We start from the raw sequence: 19,623 nt of genomic DNA on the forward strand, positions 1-19,623 counted from the left end.
TTAAAGTTTCATCAGTAGACAAGGTTCAGATAATAAATTTGATGTGTTTCCCTCCCTCCACTGTGCACTTTTTTTATTTTCATCTTTCTCCACATTCTAGTTAACTCTCCCTAAATCTTATCCAGTGTACCACTGATGAAAACCTTATCTCTTCCTTTTGCTATTATGCTTACTTTTGGTCTCAGCTGTTATTGGTTTATGCCCCAGGTATGTCTGAAAACACTCATAGTGTATTTCAATTTTCTCAGGATTGGGGAATTACCAGATATACAAACTTGTATTTTAGGATCTCACAGCAGGCAGGCAAAGAAGAATTTAGATGAATGGTGGGCTGTGAGGTGGCATAAATAAAAACCATGATTATAACTTGCTCATGAGGCAGAAGAGACAAGCAGAATCACACAGCCTGGAAGAGTGTCGACATGAAAATGCCTTTTGAAGCTTTATAAGCATAGGCAAGATAATTACACATGATATTGTGCCAGTGACAGGAGATCTTAAAGGCCGAATAAACAAGAGACAAAATAATGAAAACAACTTCAAAGAGCTTTGTCTAAGAGGTTGGTAATAATTCAAAACTCTGGAAGTCTCATCCAAGCTTGACAATGACTGTAGCCCAGAAAGCCACACGTGGTTACGTGCAGGCCTACCCCGATCTGAAAATCCTTCCGTCATCACAGGACCGTGACAGCAACAGCTTGCTGCGTCTGCTTGCAAAGCAAGAACGTGCAAGGAAGATGAGCTACTATTGGAGATGTGCTGTTGATGAGGTGAGTGACAGCTCACTGACAACCAGGAGAGCTGCTCTCAAGCCTTGGTCCCAAAGGCAACCAAAGATCTTTACCTTGCACAGCAGTAGATCCCTTGAAATTGTGAGAAATGAATCCAAACATGTTTACTTGACGCACATCTGTCCCAAGCATTGCTTGTGTTCCTCAGCCAAATAAGCAGTACTGGTACACACCTTATTTATTTTAAAATATTTAGGCCAATTTATATAGCATACAGAGTCACATTTCTCTTTTCCCTTCTCGCTCAGCTTCAGAGATATGGGCATCACTACCTTCCTTGACTGGTCCCTATAGCTCCTCTTTACCTCCTATGCTACTCTAGGTCCTCAGATCAGCCTTCCTCCCACTTTCAAGCCAATTCCTCCTTAAAATAAAGACAGCTGATTGGAGTACAGTAATGCTGGCTATATGCCATCATATATGCTGACATTCTTTCTGCTCTCAAAAGCTTATGCTGTTGGGGAGAAGCTGAGGGAACATAGCCAGTGTTAAAAATAAAAACTAAAGTGTCCAGGCATCCTCATCCGCCTGGGCATCTGCTTGTACCACATGGACTGATTTCCCTTCTGTGGTACCCATCAGCCTTTTTTTTTAATGGTAACTTATTTAGCTTTACCCCATCAAGGAACCCCGCAGACTAAAATCAGAACAGCTTTGATGTGTTTCTGCAAGTAACAGAAATAAGCATTTAAAATACAAAAGTTAATTAAGCATTAACAGATCTTCTTTTAGTGTGTGAAATTAACTAAAGGGCTTTTTTTTAAAAAATTAGTTTTAATTTTCTAAATGGAAAATCCAGTGTAATTTCTGCAGGTCACACAGAGCTGCTTTAGCAAGGAGTGTTTGAAGAAATACAACAACTTTGAGGACTCACTTAGACTTAACTACAGATGGCTGAAGTAGGCCACATTATCCTTGAGGGACAATTAAGGATAAATAGGTCAATAAAGGCAAGAGGCTCCATGCTGGTTAAGCTTAAGTAAATATGAGCAACAGAAAGCTACACGATCCTCACTTTAGACCTATTAAGCCATAAGATTCCATAAAAGCATTTTTACACCTATTCAGAACTATGATATTGGAATTATACATATTTCCAGTACACTTCAACAACCATTAATGCCACTGCACAAAGTATCGGAACAGCTTTATCTGGAATGCTCCATGTTGAGTTTTAGAAAGGTGAGTTTATACTTAAATAGGGTGTTAAATCCCATGAACCTAAGATTGGACTAATGAAAGCTCCTGTGTGAGGTCCAGCATTTTAGTAATTAACTTCCAAAATTTTGCAGTGCTCAATTTACCTTGTCTCCTTAGCAGATTAAAGTTACCACTGGACAGCGTGTGTCATGCATACAGAGCCTATACACTACTCAAATCCTCTAAGCCCTGAAGGTGGTGTAAGTGTGATTTAAAGACTAGAAAGGCTTTGCCTGTACAGAGCTGAGCTTTAAAACAAGTTTAAGATATTCACAACGTGGACATCAAACAAGTGTAAATTGTTCCAAACCCAGTAAAAATTCAGACTTTGCAAGTAACATGTTAAGCTTTGACTTATCTGACACAAAAGCTTCAAACTACCACTTTACTTTTAAGATGCAATGCTCTTACTTCAAATGTAAACCTTTACATTTCCTTTCTGCTTATAGGAACATATGGCATTTACAACTGTTTGGCAGCTGTGCTCTGAGAAAGGAAGGGCATGCACAGCACGACAGATTTTGCTGGAAGTCCTGGGATGTTCTCACTGATGAATTTGAGGGGCTGCCAAGGTAACAGCAGGGTACAGGTTCCACATCTTCAGCCTGGATTGTAATCCAACAAAGGGGAGAGCGTGGAAATGAAACACAGCTGACAGAAATAAACTCCAAAGCTGCAAAGCTGTTGCTCAGCATGTCAGTGCGAACTGTCAGGGTGTCTGGTTTTTGGCACTTCTTACCCATTATGTGGTGACGTTCATCCCTGGCACTCCATCAAACAAAAGAGGTTAACTCTTAGCTAGTGGTGGGCCACTTGTTTAGTTTGTAGATAAATGAGGAAACACGTGCGGTTACCCTCCCATGCTGGCTCTTCACAAGGTCAGCTTGGACCCTGAGGGACTTACCAGCTCCAAACACAGTGTTACCACAACACCGCTACCCCTGCTTCCAGAGTGCAATGGTGGATCTATGCCAAGGAGACTAGCCAGACCCAAGCTCTGTGCTCTCCAGTGCCGCTTGTGCTGAGGTTTGTTAGCTCCAACAATGCCCATGCCGTGCTGTGGCACGTTCTTCTGGTCCCTACCTAAATTCACCTCATTGCGCTTTGCTGTGCCCATGCTAGTGGAGTCTTCTTGGATCTGAGCCCAGTGGAAGGCTTAGCACAGACATTTCTTTTTCACTTTTCCAGTTAACCCAGTGTTATCCCAAATGATGGGGAGCTGGTGTAGTTAACAAGGAAGGGTCTACCCGAAGCTTAGCAAACCTTAATGACTGAGCTTTCAAGCTGCTGGATACCGACACTTTTTGAGGTCATCTTGTTCTGTTTCGTTACTTGGACAGGATGGCTTCCTAGTTTCCAGCACCAGACAGTACCACAAACAACAGGATTTCTTAGAAGGCCACATTGTGATCAAGCATTTGTAAACCATCAGGATCTCAAAGAAGGGGACGTTCTCCCGGGCAGGAAACCAACAGGGACGGCTTTCAAAACAGGAAATTGCCGGACACGACAAGTTGACCTGAGATATGCTCAAGATCATGCAGCAGGACAGAAGGGCATTACAAAGAGAGGCTGTACAAGGCTCTTTCTGAATACAAATACAAAAGGCCTGTGTATTGTATTTAATCAGCAGGTGGAACTCAAACTGGCCATCAAAACGTGTTCTGAATTTTCTAATCTACACTATTTCTTATTTCTCTTGAAAGGAACTTTGTATTTAAGACTTAGTTTTACACTTTTAAATTAATTATCCAATCTCTTGTGACCACAAGAATTTTTAGCTTGCTACCTTTGTTCAAAGATGAACCTATATGAGCAACGAAGAAAAGCATTAAAACGATATCCTTTTGTTCTCTCATACAGCATATTGTTTTCTGATTGCAGTAGAAACTGCTAATTAACCAGAAGCAAAACCATATGTTGAAAAATCCTGTCGTCTTTTTTTTTTTTTTAACCACTGCAATTATCTATTAATTTCTTTTGGACCAAGTTCTCATGCTACACCCCACATTTGGCAAATTCGTACTCCAAGAACGTGTACACACTAAAGTTAATAACGTATGTTTAGAGTGACAGCTGTCACAGATAGAAGTATGAATAACACATGCCTTCAGGGTACACTGCAAATCTTAAAAGTCTATTTACTAGGATAAATAGAAAGAGAAAAAAATACTTTCAAAACAGAGGACAAGCAAAAAGAATACTGAATGCCCTGAGATGACTTTTTAAGGGCACAGTTGGCAGCTATTTTAGGTGCCTATTGCAAACCTGAATGGAATATTCTTATAGAATCACAGAATGGTTTGGGTTAGAAGGGACCTCAAAGATCATCAGTTCCAGCCCTCCTGCCATGGGTGGGGACACCCTCCACTAGACCAGGTTGCCCACAGCTTCATCCATTCTTCCTCCACCCTTTGTATATGTGAGATGTAAAAGGTGCATCCGACAGGTGCCTCTCCCATTTTGCAGTAAGAATGGTGGACACTGTGTATGGAGGTTGTCAGTTTTTTACTCAGCTAAGCGGTGAGACAACCTTGTTCTGCATGATCTTTTCCTACCCAGCTCAGCAGCAATCCCCAAAGGACTCACCCAGTGAAGTAACAGGAGACTTCATTGTCTGCAGAAAGAGAATCAGACCAGTTACATGGACATTATAAAATATTCTCAATGCATCTCATATAGATGCAAGACTTGGCTCACTGTGCTCTGCTGAAATACAGCTGAATTTACAGAGGTCACCTCTTACACTTATCTACAGATTTGACTTCATTCAGCAACTCTGTCGATATGAACTGTTAATTCATGTGGATCAATACTTATACACAAAGTATTTGTACCAATTCAGCATTTTAGTTAAAATACTCTTCCTAGAAAGTATTGCCTTAAGTACATTACGTACTGCCATGGATTCTCCTTCTTTCATCTTGGATACTATATGTATAAAACCAAAAATCACTTGATCTTTCTTGGAAAGAAAAATCTTTCTAAGAGAATCCTCACCTTTTTAATAAAACCTTATCTTGTACTTCAATAACGATAAAAAAAAACTAGCTGCTAAAAGGAAAAGCCTGTTTCAGAAGTATCACACATATACCTTTACAACATATATCTCATCACCAAAATGGCAGTTATAAAAGGATTAGCTGTAATCTTACCTTGTCTATAGAACTCATCCTTAATCCACCATTTTTCCTGATAAAGTAGCACTCTTTAAGTATACACCGTACACGACCTGTACTTAATATGTTGAGATTATTACAAACCATACATTAGACATTGTATTTTATCCAGCTGTCTATAGAACCTGAATTTACCTTGCAACATTAACAACACCCACCTGAAGAAGATGGTTCAGCTCTCAGCTTAATGATATACAGTGGCACCAGGGTTAACTGAGTATCTTAAATTGAAATGAGGTATTCCCTTTCCACTGTCACGTTTCTTAACATCCTCACATATCAGACATTTACACATCTAAGCAAATGCTAATAGCTCTGCTACTTGCCCTGTTCTACTCCATGGTCATCTAAATTGGTAACAGGCAACTTGTAATAGTTGCATTCCTAAATGGGAGGTGTGCCATGAGACATTTAATTCTTCATTATCAAAGTTCACTGTCAGACAAGAGAAAGTTTAGGCACTAAAAGCTTGTGAAACCCAGTGTTTAGATAGCATAGAACAAGAATGCAGTAAGAGGGGACATTGTCATGTTTACCTATAAAATTAGAGAGAATAATAAAGGTAGGTTAAGAGGTTTCAGGTTTTCCTCTTTCAAAGTCCTAAGGTAGTCTTATTACCAAGACTACTTCATTCACTTGGGAACAAATCTTGAAAACCTGATGCCATTGCTAAGATTTATTATACCGGTAAATATTTTATCGGGCAAACTCCACTGCAGAGTACAGAAGGGTTCCTTCTTATGAGGCTCTTAGCAGCTCCTCACCATCATTCCCATGAAATATCATTTCCCTTAACATGTGACTGCAGGCAAGCAGACAATGAGTTTTGAGTTATTGCTGCCAACCCCTTGCTGTGATCAGGAATCTCGTACAGGGCCAAATAGCACAAGTAGTTTTCTGAGGAACTATTGTGGCTCCAGACATGTCCGTGCTCTACAGGGCTTTTCAAAGAAAAGGCCATTTCCTCTCAGTCAGTCAGAACAGCCCAAAGATGGAGTTACATACTTCATAAGCTAAATGACACTAATCTGGAGAGCAGTCCATACATAAAAGCTGTGGGCTGCATTTTTATCCTTCCTGTAAGTCTGTACTCCTTACACCTCTTTAATAAACTTACTAAATAAATAAATAATGAACTGCCTCTGCTTCCCTCAAAAGTGGTTTCCAAAGCATCCAAAACAACTTAGTTTTCAAGGGCTAAAATTTCAAAGACTAACAGCAAAAATCCTATCTTACAACACCTTTAACAGCACTAGAAATACCACAATGGAAAGAAAATTACATTATTGCCCATCTGTGGGGTACAGGCAGTCAATAATTTATCATTAGCAAAACACATTTTATAAAGGGATGTATGCTGACATCTGGCTAGTGGCATTTCTGCAGTTTGTTATTCGTATAAACCTGCACAAAGGCTCATAAACACCATTTTACACACTAAGCTCGTAACAACACCAGCAAAGGTATCAGGTATGTCTTCAGCCCTTTGAGATTATAGCAATTCTCAGGCACGAAAAGTCCCAGTTTTATCAGTAGCTTAACAGTGGCATTATTTTTACAAGGTTGAAATTGAAATATTATCAGCCTAATACCTAAAATATTCTTAATATTACAATAGTTCACAATAGTTAATACCTTACTCTTCATATGCAGCCAGCTGGGCTATCCCTTGGTTTCCACAGAACAGTGATCTCTTTAGAAAGAGTTAGAAATTCAAGAAACAAGAAAATCCTAAAAGAATAACCAGACTTTAAGAATGGCCGTTTCTGGCTCAATATGCATAGGGTAGTTGTTGTTAGGTAGGCGAAACAAACAGAAAATTCTCCAGAAAATCTGCTCCCAGACTTTTAATCAGTAAAAATGTGCTCCTGTCAAACTGATGCCCTGGGATGCGCTCAGTGCTCCCTCCCTGTACCAGATGCTGTTTGTTCTGATCAGAATTTCTCACATAAACCCCACTCTGTGCAGAAGTTTAATGGCCACCATGAAGCATACCACCAAGGATTTTGAAAAGGAGGAGCAGATGTGAATTTAGAACATAATTATTTGTAATAACAGTATTCAGGAAAGATACTATCAAGGGAGGCTTAGCACCACACAGTTTAACCAACACAGTCATGAACAAAGAAAATGAAGCTGGCTGTCAGCTTCACAGCTCCTCTCCCTGATAAACTAGGGATTAACAAGTACAACCAGAAAGGCATGTCACAGTACTATGCTGTGTATAACCAGTGTTCCCTCACAGGGAGTAGGTCCTACAAAATAATTAAGAGGAAAACCCTTTACAAGAACACTACTATTTATCTTCATGCATGTACAGTAAAACAAAAGCTCATATGTGCATGAGGGACATCTGCCATAATCTGTTCCAAACGGGAATTGAGCATGGACCATGCTGAGTTGCACTGAATGCTGTGAGTGAAAAGAACATTAAATGTTGATCTCAAAATGTATTTCATCTGTGTTACACAACCTGTGTTTCTATGAGTTTTTAATCTGGGAGAACAATATAGCTTAGTTTGGGAAAGACATAAAGGAGATCTCTTGATTCATACAATCATTCAGGTTTGAAGGGATCTCAGAAGGCTTCTAGTCCAACCTCCTGCTCAAAACATGGTCAACTCCAGATTCAGATCAAGTTGTTCAGGGCTTTGTATGGCCAGGTCAAAAAACCTCCAAGGACAGAGACTTCATAGCCTCTCTTGGCAGCATGTCTCAATGCTTCATTATCCACCCAGTGAAATTTTTTTTTCCTTACATCCAGGTCAGAACCTCTCTGTTCCCGTTCCCCAGGGCCTCTCCCTCTCTACCACCGATCTCTGTCAGGTGCCTGCTGCTCCTTCCATCAGTGGAGACAGTGGCTGTTGTGTCCCCACAGCTTTCCATCCCCCAGCTAAACAAGCCCCACTCACGTAGCCTCTCTTCGCACATCAGCTCCAGTCCCGGCCATTGTGGGGGCCCTGCTGGACTCATGCCAGTTTGTGAACTCCCACCCTATGGTAGCTCAGAGCTGGGTCCACACTGCAGGTGGGGTCTGGAGAGAGCCAGCCAGGGAAAGGCTGCAGTCACCTGCTCCAGGCCACACTCCTGCTGGTGCAGCCCTGGGGCTACCAGCCTTCACTGCTGCCAGGGCATCTTGCTGGCAACATGTTTCGCCTGCTGCCCACCAGTGCCCTCAGGTCCTTTCCAGAAGAGCAGTCCCACAGTCAGTTAGCTCCCAGCCTGTACTCTTGCAGGGAGTTAGTCCATCCCAATTGCAGGATTTGGCATTTGTCATTGCCAAATTTCATGAGGTTCCTGTCAGCCCATACCACCCACCCATCTGGGATCCTCTGAATGGCAGTCCTTCCCTTGAGTGTACTGACCAGTCCACCAGTTTCTCATCCACAAACTCAATGAGGATGCACTACGCCTCCTCCTCCAGATCCTTGCCAAGGATGTCAGGCAGCACAGATACGTATGGTTTCCTGAGGAACTCTGTCTCCAGGTGGAGCATGAGCCATTACCCACCACTCTTGGAACTTGATGATCCAAGCAGTTTCTCACTTGCCCAGCAGCCCATCTGTCAAGATGTTAACAATTCAAAGTGGACACAAGGGTGCTGGGAGAAACTCTGTTGAAAGTCTTGCTTGAGGTGAGGTAAAAGACATGCACAGCTTCCCCTCATTCACACATCCAGTAATTTAATCACAGAAAAAGGTTGGTCGAGCACAATTTACTGTTGCTCAATCCATGCTGGCTATTCCCCATCACTTTTTTCTTTCTTGTGCCCATAAATGTGTTTTAAGAGGACTCACTCCATAATATTCTCACAGACCAAAGTGAGGTTGACCAGCCTGTAGGGCTCTAGATAATTACTCTTGCCCTTTCTGAAGATGAACGCAGTATTTGTCTTTCTCCACTCATCACGGTCCATCTCTGATCTCAAAAACGTTTCAAAGATGATGGAGGGCAGCCTTGCTATGACATTGGCCAGCCTCCTCACCACTCTCAACGTAGCTCATCTTATCCTAAAGACTAGATTTGGGTCAAGATTTCTCAAGAGATCCCTGACTTGATCCTCACCCATTGCTAATCATTCTCCTCCTTGAACCCTCTTTCTAAACACATAGGCTTGGGAGACAGTGTCAGAGAAGACTGAAGCAAAGAATTCAAGTGCCTCAGCCTCATGTGTGTTGACTGTGTTGCAATTTACCCAGCCCATTCAGCACAGGTCCACATTTTCCTTGTTTATTCCTGTACTGCTAAAGCAATAGAAGTATTTTGGGGGAACCTTGATGTTCCTTGCTCCTTGTCCCTCAGCTCCAGGTGTGCTTTGACTTTCCTGAAACTGTCCCTACATTTTCTATATTCCTCCTTTGTAGCCTGTCCCTGCTTTCACCTCCTGTATGCTTTCTTTGTACTCCAGCTCAGTCACAAGTTCCCCGTTCAGCCAGGTCAGTCTCCTGTTATGTCTATTCATTTTCCAGGACGTACCATTCTTGTGCTTCGAAAATGCTGTCCTTTTTTTTTCCTGAGGAAAACTTGCTAGCTTTCCTCAGCAGATTTACTCTTCAGAGTTGCTTTCCATTGAATCCCACTTACCAGTTCCCTGAATAAGCCCAAAGTCTGTTCTCCTGAATTTTTGGGTCTGTACTTTACTCTGCTACTTGCCTTTCTCACCTCTCTCAGGATCTTGAGCCCCACTATTTCATTCTCTAACATATCTTCAACAAAATCACAATTTTTATCGAGCAGCCCATTGATAAGAGCCCCCTTCTCAGAGAGCCAGGATTAATTGCTGGGCCTGCTTAGCACCCTCAGTCAAAGTTTTGGAAGTGCTGCAAAGTCTGTACGTTCAGTTGAGGCAGGGAAACAGAGCACAAGTGGTTAGGAAAAAACCACTGTATGTAACCATGGAGTATTATGTCACGCTGAGTAACATCTTGAGTAGCATCCAAGAATTAGCATATTCTGCCAAAATTATACATGTTTTCACTTAAAACACAGAACATTGCACTCTAAAATACAGCAAAGATAAGAAACAAGAGGACAACACCCATCACAGAATCTGCATCCATACATACCAGGAAGTAATTTTCTTAAGAAATATAAATAGCACTATATAATTCATCTAACAACTACATCGGGCAGCTGTTACTAATCAACACTTATTGACACTGCATTATAAGCTGCGTTTCCCTTTTCTTTAATTAAATACCAAGCCTGACCTTTACACAATCACGTACATGACAATGTGAAAAATCACTTAGCAGATAAAAGGGTATTTTCTCTGAGACAGGTGCTCACCTTGGGATGCTCGTCAGGTAGGTCAGGACATTCTGGAATTCCTTCTCAGGAATCTCGCTGAAAGCTGGATAGTCTGGAAAGGTGATAACAGGGCATCCATCTCCCCCTCTTCCACCTACAAAAGAAACAAGCAGCATGCATGTTTACATACAAGTCCCTTTAGCTAGCCTGCAATTTCCCAGTAAAGAAACTCCTGTGTTTCTTTTTTTTTTTTTTTTTGGGTACAGGGCTCATCAGCATGGACACTGTTTATTCTGACCAGTCCAGTCTCTTCTTCAGAGTTTAGGAAGTTTTATTGGAAGGAACTTGTTACACCACATTACATTTTTTTTCTGTACAAACGTCTGTCTTTGCTCATGTGAACACAGTTTTGACACCAGATGGCAGTGCATCTTTCTGTTGATAAATGTCAACTGCATGTAAATATAACCAATTTGAGAAAAAAAATGAACCAATTTAGGAAAAAAAAAGTTAATTCAGAATTAAGTAGGCGAATCTCCATCTTGAACTTAACTCAACCTTCTCACCAGTTTGAACTCATTCCTATACACACACACACACACGCGCGCACATCCCCCTGCACCCTCCCAGCCTTCAGCTAGCTGCTCTTCTTCCAGGACAGTCTAAAAGAAGTGGCAGAACATTAAAAGAACAGTGGAAAAGTGTTTCAAATGAGATTTTTCTGTTCGACTTTTCAGACCACCTACAAAAGGTAAAGCAGAGCTTAACACCTACGCTGCAGTATGGCTGCTCATGAGCTAGATACCATCTGTATCTTTTCTGGCATTTGCACCGCTGGGTAGAATTCACAAATGCAACACTTTTTAATGTGCCCCCCCGCCCCCCCCCAATATACAAAATGTAATTTTAAAATTTTTTTTAAAGGCAATGTTAATGTTTCGTGGCTTAGAAAAATTAGGCAAATATATTTTTATAAAGATAGGCTGAACAAAGGGCTTGTTGAGCCCTAGCATGAAGTTACAAGTTGGGGGTGGCAGGGACACGTTGCTGGAAAGCTATCTTTGCTTGACAGTTCTAAAAGAGAAGAAAATCAGCCAAAAATGACTGTGGCAAAAATAATAAGGCTTTTTTTCCAGCCCTGAAATCTGACAATTGTGCAGAAGTCAGCTGCAAACTGTATTAACAACACTGTCTGATCATGACAGCAACAGTGATTTGTGAAAATTACAGGGTGCTATTACTCACTTCAGGTGCCTTTATATCTAACCTCACCAGAAAAAGAAGAGAAATATTTGAGCTCAGATTCATTTGATAAAAGAAACCACCATTTCCTTCCAAAACCGCATGTAATTAGAAGTTCTCAAACAGTATCTTTATGTTAATTTGTGGTGAATCTGACTTCAATTTACTCGCTTACAGGCAATATGGTGCTATCACTGTGTAGCTCTTGAAATGAAACTACATCAGAAAATAACGGATGCATTTAAACAACAACCAAATACAGCCATTATGCAAATATCACAAGTCTGAAAACATAACCTTTATGACATCCAAACACTGTAATGTTAAGTCAATGGAGTTAATTGTAGCTATGTAAGTGTTCACAACACAAATATAAGTTAAGACGAATTTTGATTCTATAATTTTTGGTACTACCCAGGCTTTAAGATCCAAAGCGTTTTCCTCTCTCATTAAAAACATTTTTCAAGCATGATAATGATTATTTCTGTTGCTCACAAGGTGTTCTGCTCTCTCTAGAGTATCTATTTTTAGGTGCAATTATACATTATTTGCAGTATCCTGCTCAGTTACTTGCTTTGTTCTCCTTAACTTCTATAAATAGGACATAAGAAACAAAAGAAGAACAATACAACTTGCAGGACACGTCCTAAAAGCAGAAGCCCGGACTATGACCTTCAGGAAGTTCCCAGACCACCACTGATTGTCAAGGGCAAATAAAGCCATCCTGCCTTGACATTGCCTATTAATTTTCAGTTCCTAGTCCACTCATCCCTGGTTATCTCAAGCGGAGACAACTCTGTCCTGCCACATGCTGTTAGAAGATCGTTGTTCACTGATTTATCTTTTTCTCCAGTACTTTCCTGCCGGGACACTTAAGCACACATATACCTTCAAACGCCGCTCAAGTGCTTTTCCTTATCAGGACCTCGCTGCTGAAAAGAGTTTAAGGCAGAGTGAAGTGCTATACATAATAAATTCTGTAAAATTTCAGCTTTAACATTGCTGGCCTATAGAAGTTGCTTTCCATATCACAATTTGAAATACATGGCCATCAATGGGAGACAGGCCACTCAGCAAAGCAGGCTCTACTTACAAATGAGTGTTTGTCACTGTGAACTACAAAAAGGGCATGGGAATATAACAAAGTAAACATCCTACATTTAATTTGTGTTTGTGTTAAACAGTAGTAAAAGCAGTAGGTGAGTTCATTTTTTAAAGTGTCCTTTATTTCATAATGAACCTCATGCAGCAAGGAATAATTTATTTCCTTTATTCAGAATCACAGAATTTAGGGGGAGGAGATAAATCAGGAGCCTGGGAAACTAGATTGGGATTTGTTGTTTGTTTGTTTTTAGTGAGAGGGAAAGCATGTGAGTGATAAAATAAACAATTTTATCATCCTTCTTGAAACACAGGTTTAACACAAAAAAATCAAAGCATCTTATTAAAATCAATTCACATAATAACCTTCCAGCATCTCAGAATTAGATACATCCAGTTACAAAAAAAGGACATGAAAACTTAGATGAACTCCAAGTGCTACAACTCATGAAAATAGTTCAATTTATAGAGAGTAGTTTTTAAAATAAGCAACTGGAATTTTAATCACCATCCCAAAAAAATAGTGATTAAACCGTAACATTTTAAGAAATTCAGGTCTGTTGGTTGAGTGGCTACGTCTAATTGCTGCAGTCATAACTATTGGAAAACCACCTCTCTCGCCTTCCCCTCTAGCTCACAGTCCTGAAATTTCAGCTTCAGCTGTCAAACAGCCTAAACTTATTTGCTGGGCAAGTTCTATCCACAATGGCACACACAAATCTACTCCTATTTCTAGGCTTAAGCAGGGATGCACTGATTTATACAATTGGAATAGTTTTATGTGTTTCTAAGACAACCAAGTATCTCTGAGACCATTGAGAGCATTTTCTTTGTCTAATCTTTGTTGGTTTTTTAATCTAAATTTCTGAAAGGATATTAAACCCCCTTGTTTTCATTTAAAATATATATATATATATGTAAACACTGGTCAGTGTTATGCAAAGGTCAGACTGGATGAGGCTTTCTAGTGAAAGATGTCCCTACCCACAGCAGAGCAGTTGGACTTTATGATCTTTAAAGGTCCCTTCCAACCCAAATCATTCTGTGTTTCAATGAAAATGTTGAAAAACACTCCATACTATATATAAATGTTAAACAAATGCCACTTGAGTGCCAGCATTAGTTTTACTTATTGCAAAGAATAGAAGACAACACAGCAGGGCTTGAGTGGGTGCAATCAGTCCACGCACATTTTACCCAAAATCATAGAATTACAGAATGGTTTCAGATGGAAGGGACCTTTAAAGGTCAATTACTCCAACCCCTCCTGCAATGGGCAGGGACATCTTCAACTAGATCAGGTTGCTCAGAGCCCCATCCAACCTGACCTTGAATGTTCCCAGGGATGGGGCATCTACCATCTCTCTAGGCAAACTGTCCCAGTGTTTCACCACCCTCATTGTAAAAAAAATTCCTTATATCTAGTCTGAATCTACCCTCTTTTAGTTTAAAACCATTATCCCTTGTCTTATTGCAACAGGCCCTACTAAAAAGCCTGTCCTCATCTTTCTTATAGGCCCCTTTTAAGTACTGAAAGGCCGCAATAAGGTCACCCTGGAGCCTTCTCTTCTCCAGGCTGAAAAACCCCATAATTGGGGGATGAAATGATTCCCTAGAACTACCTGAGACTTGTCTCATAACACGCAGCTGTAAGGAACATTCTCCAAATGCGAAGATTATTACTTTTCAGTCTAAAAATGGAAACACCATAGAAGTAAAGAGCACTGAAGTGTATGTCAGCAATGAAAAAGAATAAAAACACAACACTACTCTAAGTAGATCTGCTTCCACCATATTTCTGTGATCCTTCATTAAACCAAAACTTTGTTATTAACTCATTTATAACTGACTGTGTCAACCTATTCAACCAAAACTTCTTTAACAGATTTAGTATCGAAGGAAACACAAATTACCTCTCTAAAATGGAAATTTTTCTGTGGATAAATCTCTACAATTCTAGTAAACCTCCAGTTTGGTGGACCTCTTCCAAACAGATCTACTGGCCTTAGTCTAAGGCCAGTTTTTGCAACAGCCCTGCGTTCTGGAGAAACACACATTTTAAAAACATATTGAATTGCATTAGTGCCACAGGATAGGTAGCAAAATGACTTAACTGTGCTTAGGAGATAGCAGTTTGTGGTCCTAACTTCTGTAAACAATTATTTAAACAATAGCACCAAATGTTAAAATTATGTGGACCCAGAGCATTGTCATCTCGTGTAGGAAAGGAGTAGAATAATGATCCTTGGAAAACTAGTTGTGCTACTGTGAGATAGGACTGGTGAAGTTTGCCTTAAATCTAGGTAATTTAGCATTTATTGTTTATACTCTGCTATATCTAACTTTTCCCATCACAGTAGCAATCTCTTTTGGGTTTGTTTTTTTTTTTTTTTATTAAGCAGGTAGGTGATAGAGAAGTGCCAAGCCAAGGAAATTGCAACACTGTTTCACACAAATTCTGATCAAGAGGCATATTGGTGACTTAGTATCTAAAACCAATCTCAAATGAGAAATAATTAATATTCTTTTCAATTTAAAAAGGCATTGACAGGGAAAATAACGAAAACTATGAATTGTGCAGCTGTTAAAAAACACACAGAAAAAAAGTGTAGTTCCCCACAATCCTGTGAAAGACATGCTAATTTTTTTGGTACAGCCAGCAAAACTCAGGAGCAGCAAAGGAGACTGCTCAGACTTCCATGAAAGAAGAGCAGGAAATTATTTTGTAATGCTTCCCTAGTTATTCTGCTCCTGTTTGCATAAGAAAAGGTATCCTCTAAAGCACTCTGCCCAACCCCACAAAAAGGAAACAAGACAGTTGGACATATTTAGATGATGATGGAGCAAAGAGCTAGGTCTTCTAGCCTAAATCTATAATGCAAATGAAATGGTATTCAGACTACAAGAAAACAATATGATCTCTATATAAATCTATACACACACAAGATTCAAGGGCATCACTATTGTTAAACATCTCGGATCTACAACTCTGGTTCAAAAGATCTAGCTTAAGTAAAGGTAATCTTGTTCACAGACACGGCAAAAGTGAAGTCCTCATGTGAATAAGAGACAGGCTTACTATAGATTTTGCTTTACTGTTGTGGTGGTATAGCTATTACGTTTGTATGTTTCTGATAAACAATTTCTCCCTTCTACTTGCATCATATACTTAACTGGAGTACTTGGAATATTTGAAATTACATATAGGACTTCAATGAGGTAGTGGATAAAAGCTTGCACTAGCTTTGTATCTGAATGTATTTGAACTGGAGATCTCTTAGCTAAGGAGTCATTTCTTTTCCTACTTTTTTTTTTTAAAAACTCTACAGACAGTGAGTTTAGCCAAGTAATACCTCTTCCACTGTCAATACACAACGTATACTTTGAACATGTTATATTGGCAACAAAAATCAAGTTGATATTTTTAAATAATTGAGGCAATGTACAGGGTACAGGATCCACTCAGAAGTTCTCAAACACAATTTTACAGACAGACTCAGCTCCTGTGGATACTTCAAAGGGAACAGTTTAACCAGTGAGGTATTTTCAGGTCACATCCACAGAGGAGAGCAAGAGCACAGCCAAGGAACTAGTTACAGAGAGTGAGGAGAAGCTTATTATTTAGAAAGATAATTTAAAGGGCCAAAGATATAAGCATTTTGAAAGCTAGTACCAATGCTAACTTTTTCAACTGCAGGAAAAACTATGAATTGATAGGCAAAAATGAAAGTAGCATGAACTCATATTTATATTTCCTTTAATGGAAATATTTTATTTGAAGTTGTTCAATGCACAGAGGCATTAAAAAGAAAGCAAGCTGAAATAACTGCTTTGGTGCTTGTGGTGGCCAAGAGTCTCATCTGCACATCACATAGCTTGCATGAATTAAGATGCATATAAACATACACACCTGTCTGTACACTCTTGTTCATCTACATTTATTTTAACATACCTGCATACAGCAATGGCAGATAGTTGCAAAGTTGAGTAAGAAAGTTACACAGCAACTTTCCAATCAAGGGAGTAGAAGGGAAAATACTTGTGAAGGAAAATATAAAATACAAATGAAAGACTGTAAGGAATACATTTTCCAGAAACTTTTAAATGGACCTTCCAATGTCCTTCATGAGGATTTAATAAAAAAAAAAAAAGGTGGAAGACCCTTTACAATGAAGAAGAAAAAGTGGTTGCACAAATACTAACTAAAGGAAGAAAAAAGCCAGGTGAAACAGTGAACTACGTAGAATGGATGTTTAATACAGCCTAGCAACAACAACAAAGAGTAACGACAGTTCTTCCAAAGATAAGGACCTTGTTCCACAGAAAGAAAAAACTTTAGGGGAAAAAGTAAACAGCTGGGCCTGAGATAAATATTAACTTTGGGGTTTATAAACTTATGTGAATGATTGATTAAAAACCTCATCCACAGCTTGTCCCTCCATTAGATTTAAGCTGAACACACATACACACTGTGAGTGCATACGCACTGCTGAGCAAGAGCTAGAGCCTTCAGTGTCTGTAGGAGTAGCTAGCACCTTGATCTCATTGCACTTTGCCATATTTACTGAAAAACTGAAGCAGTCATTTAAGTTTTTGCTTCATTTTGTTTCATTTCAAGCCTAATTTGGATGTCCTGGTAGCCTTTCCATTATAATCTAGCAGAATGAGGGACATGAATTACTTTGTACTTGCAGAGAAAAAGAGACCAAGGTAAAGAAGTGACCCCCATTTAGACCATAACACAGAAAGTAGCTCAGGAAAGGCTACAGCCTTTAGCCACAGAAGCAGACTAGGTTTCATTCACTATTCAAGCAAGCGTCCCGCGAGACCTAGATACATCCTATTAGAGAAACCAAAGCGATTCTCAAGTGTATGTCGCATTGCTGTTAAAAGCCAAAAACTAAAAACTTGAAATGCATCTAAGATGTTACACAATTCACCATACCTGCAAAGATGCTATCTACCAAACCTATTTGTAATCTATGGACTTTCATTTTAATTCGGTTTATGCCATGTCCTGAGATTCTATTTCCAAGGCAACTTAGCAATAGGCAAAAAAGTCCCCTTCACACACACTGTGAATGTTGTAAGTGGCATTCCATCAAAGCCACCCGTAAGCACAACTACAAGAACAAATTGTACATAAATTGAGTATGAAAATATTAGCTCTGTTCCTTTGTTCACAGAACCTGTAAGAGCACTATTTGGTACAGCACAGAAAATTAACCATCAGTGTCCTGCAGAATATTAGGATAAAAGAATTGAAGTCCAAAATGAAATGAAAATGCCTAACAGTCAAATTGCCCAAGAATAATAAAATACAACAGAGAATACAGCCACAGTCCACAGTAATGCAGCTGTCCTACTATTTCAGGCAAACAAAACAGACTTCTAGTAGACATGAGGATGAATAAATAGAAGAAAATAGAATGAGGAACGGCTGCTCTTACTAAGCTCCACTGCACAGCGGATGTAATGAGTGCTGAAGACGCTTGTGGCTGCACGAACTCAACAGTCTTAAGACGTGAACAATCTCCAGTTGGACTCAATGATATTTTATTCATCTACTGTAGTCACCAGTTTTCCCCCCTCACTTCAGAGGGACAAAATGTAAACCCTACTTACAGTTACCTAGATAGGCTGATTCTTGCATAACACTGCTATGAGCCATTTTTTGCCCCTGGATAAAAAGGAAGGGCTTGGAAAGTCAAAAAAATAAATGGCAAGGAAAGAACTGTAGCTTAAACACCATCATCTCAAATGGAGCATGAACAGTCAACTTCATAAACAAAATAATCTTACTTCCAAGTGCTACCACTACCCCATAGAAAACACAGTCACTTCTGCAGACCCACATTTAGTTTAGCTTGTGTAGCAGGAATAAATCATAATTAATAGTTAATTATGAGTACAACAGGATTCAATGAGCTCTTGCCAAGCAAAGCAGGACATTGGTTCATTCCCCTGTGTCTCCTGATCTGATGCAGGGAGGGATTCAAAGGAAGAGGGAACAGGCATAAGCCCAGCCTCAGCCTACAGGTAAATCTCCTTTATGCTGAAGGAGGCAGGGCAGTTCTAGAGAGCCACTGATGCTCTCCCTCTCTACGTATCGGAGGGAGGGCAGGGCAGAGCAGTAACTCCAGCAAGTTCGCTGCTGCACACCTGCAAGAGGGCAGGAAAACAAACTCAGAAGCTTATCAGACACCTGCCACACAGCCTGATCAATGAGCAAAGACACTATCTCCCTTTACCATTAGCAGCCATGGTCCCATCATGGCTGTAGACCAAGCCTAGCAACCGACATCTGTGCCTAGCATGGCACAGAAACACAGGCCCCCATCACACCTACTTGGCACAGGTTATCCAGGGACATCAAAGACACTCTGCGCTGTGTGAACACGGCCATGATGCTTTCAGAGACAACTTTACGCCTAAAAGGTAGTTCCTTTGCAAAAGGCAGGTGGTGATACCAAGCTGAAAACCCCATTCAGAACTCGGTGCTACACATGCCTGACCCCTCGTGCTGAGTCCGTGGGGGAACGTGGTACTGTGGTGCTCACTTGGACACTGCTTTGGTCAAGTCCAAGGTGTCAGCTTGGGCTTCAGTATCAAACCCAACAACAGAGCCAGCAGCAGCGTAGCCTGTAGGCCGAGGACTGCAAGACTGCAGCAACCACCAGAACATCCACACTGCACTGTCTGACTCAACGAGGGCTCAGTTAGGTCAGAGAGCTCTAGGTCAGCGTTTGGGCCCTGTGTCAGCTCCAAGCACTGGGGAGCTCAGGGCAGGTACCCACAGCTTCTTTAGCACTGATTACAGATGACTACATGCTCCTGTACCAGGCTCATTAGCACTTCCT

At 40.3% G+C, this 19,623-nt stretch overlaps 1 protein-coding gene across 16 annotated transcripts in view; it reads right to left on the bottom strand.

The window, feature by feature from the left end:
* MCF2L (MCF.2 cell line derived transforming sequence like) overlaps positions 1–19,623 on the bottom strand; it is a 164,597-nt gene that overhangs the window by 50,470 nt on the left and 94,504 nt on the right. For 13 of the 16 annotated variants that reach the window (XR_012832987.1, XR_012832981.1, XR_012832985.1 and 10 more), the window contains one exon: positions 10,460–10,574. Coding sequence is in view for 8 of the 16 variants with exons in the window: in XM_075739768.1 (XP_075595883.1) it covers positions 10,460–10,574 (115 nt within the window). In the remaining 8 variants the exon portion in view is untranslated. Of the gene's footprint in view, positions 1–4,580; positions 4,600–5,146; positions 5,281–5,328; positions 5,390–10,459; positions 10,575–19,623 lie in introns of those variants that run through there. The other 3 variants (XM_075739877.1, XM_075739868.1, XM_075739886.1) reach the window with 3 other exon arrangements.

The sequence above is a fragment of the Balearica regulorum genome, chromosome 1, assembly GCF_011004875.1.
Source record: "Balearica regulorum gibbericeps isolate bBalReg1 chromosome 1, bBalReg1.pri, whole genome shotgun sequence".
In the NCBI taxonomy this organism is placed as follows: domain Eukaryota; kingdom Metazoa; phylum Chordata; class Aves; order Gruiformes; family Gruidae; genus Balearica; species Balearica regulorum.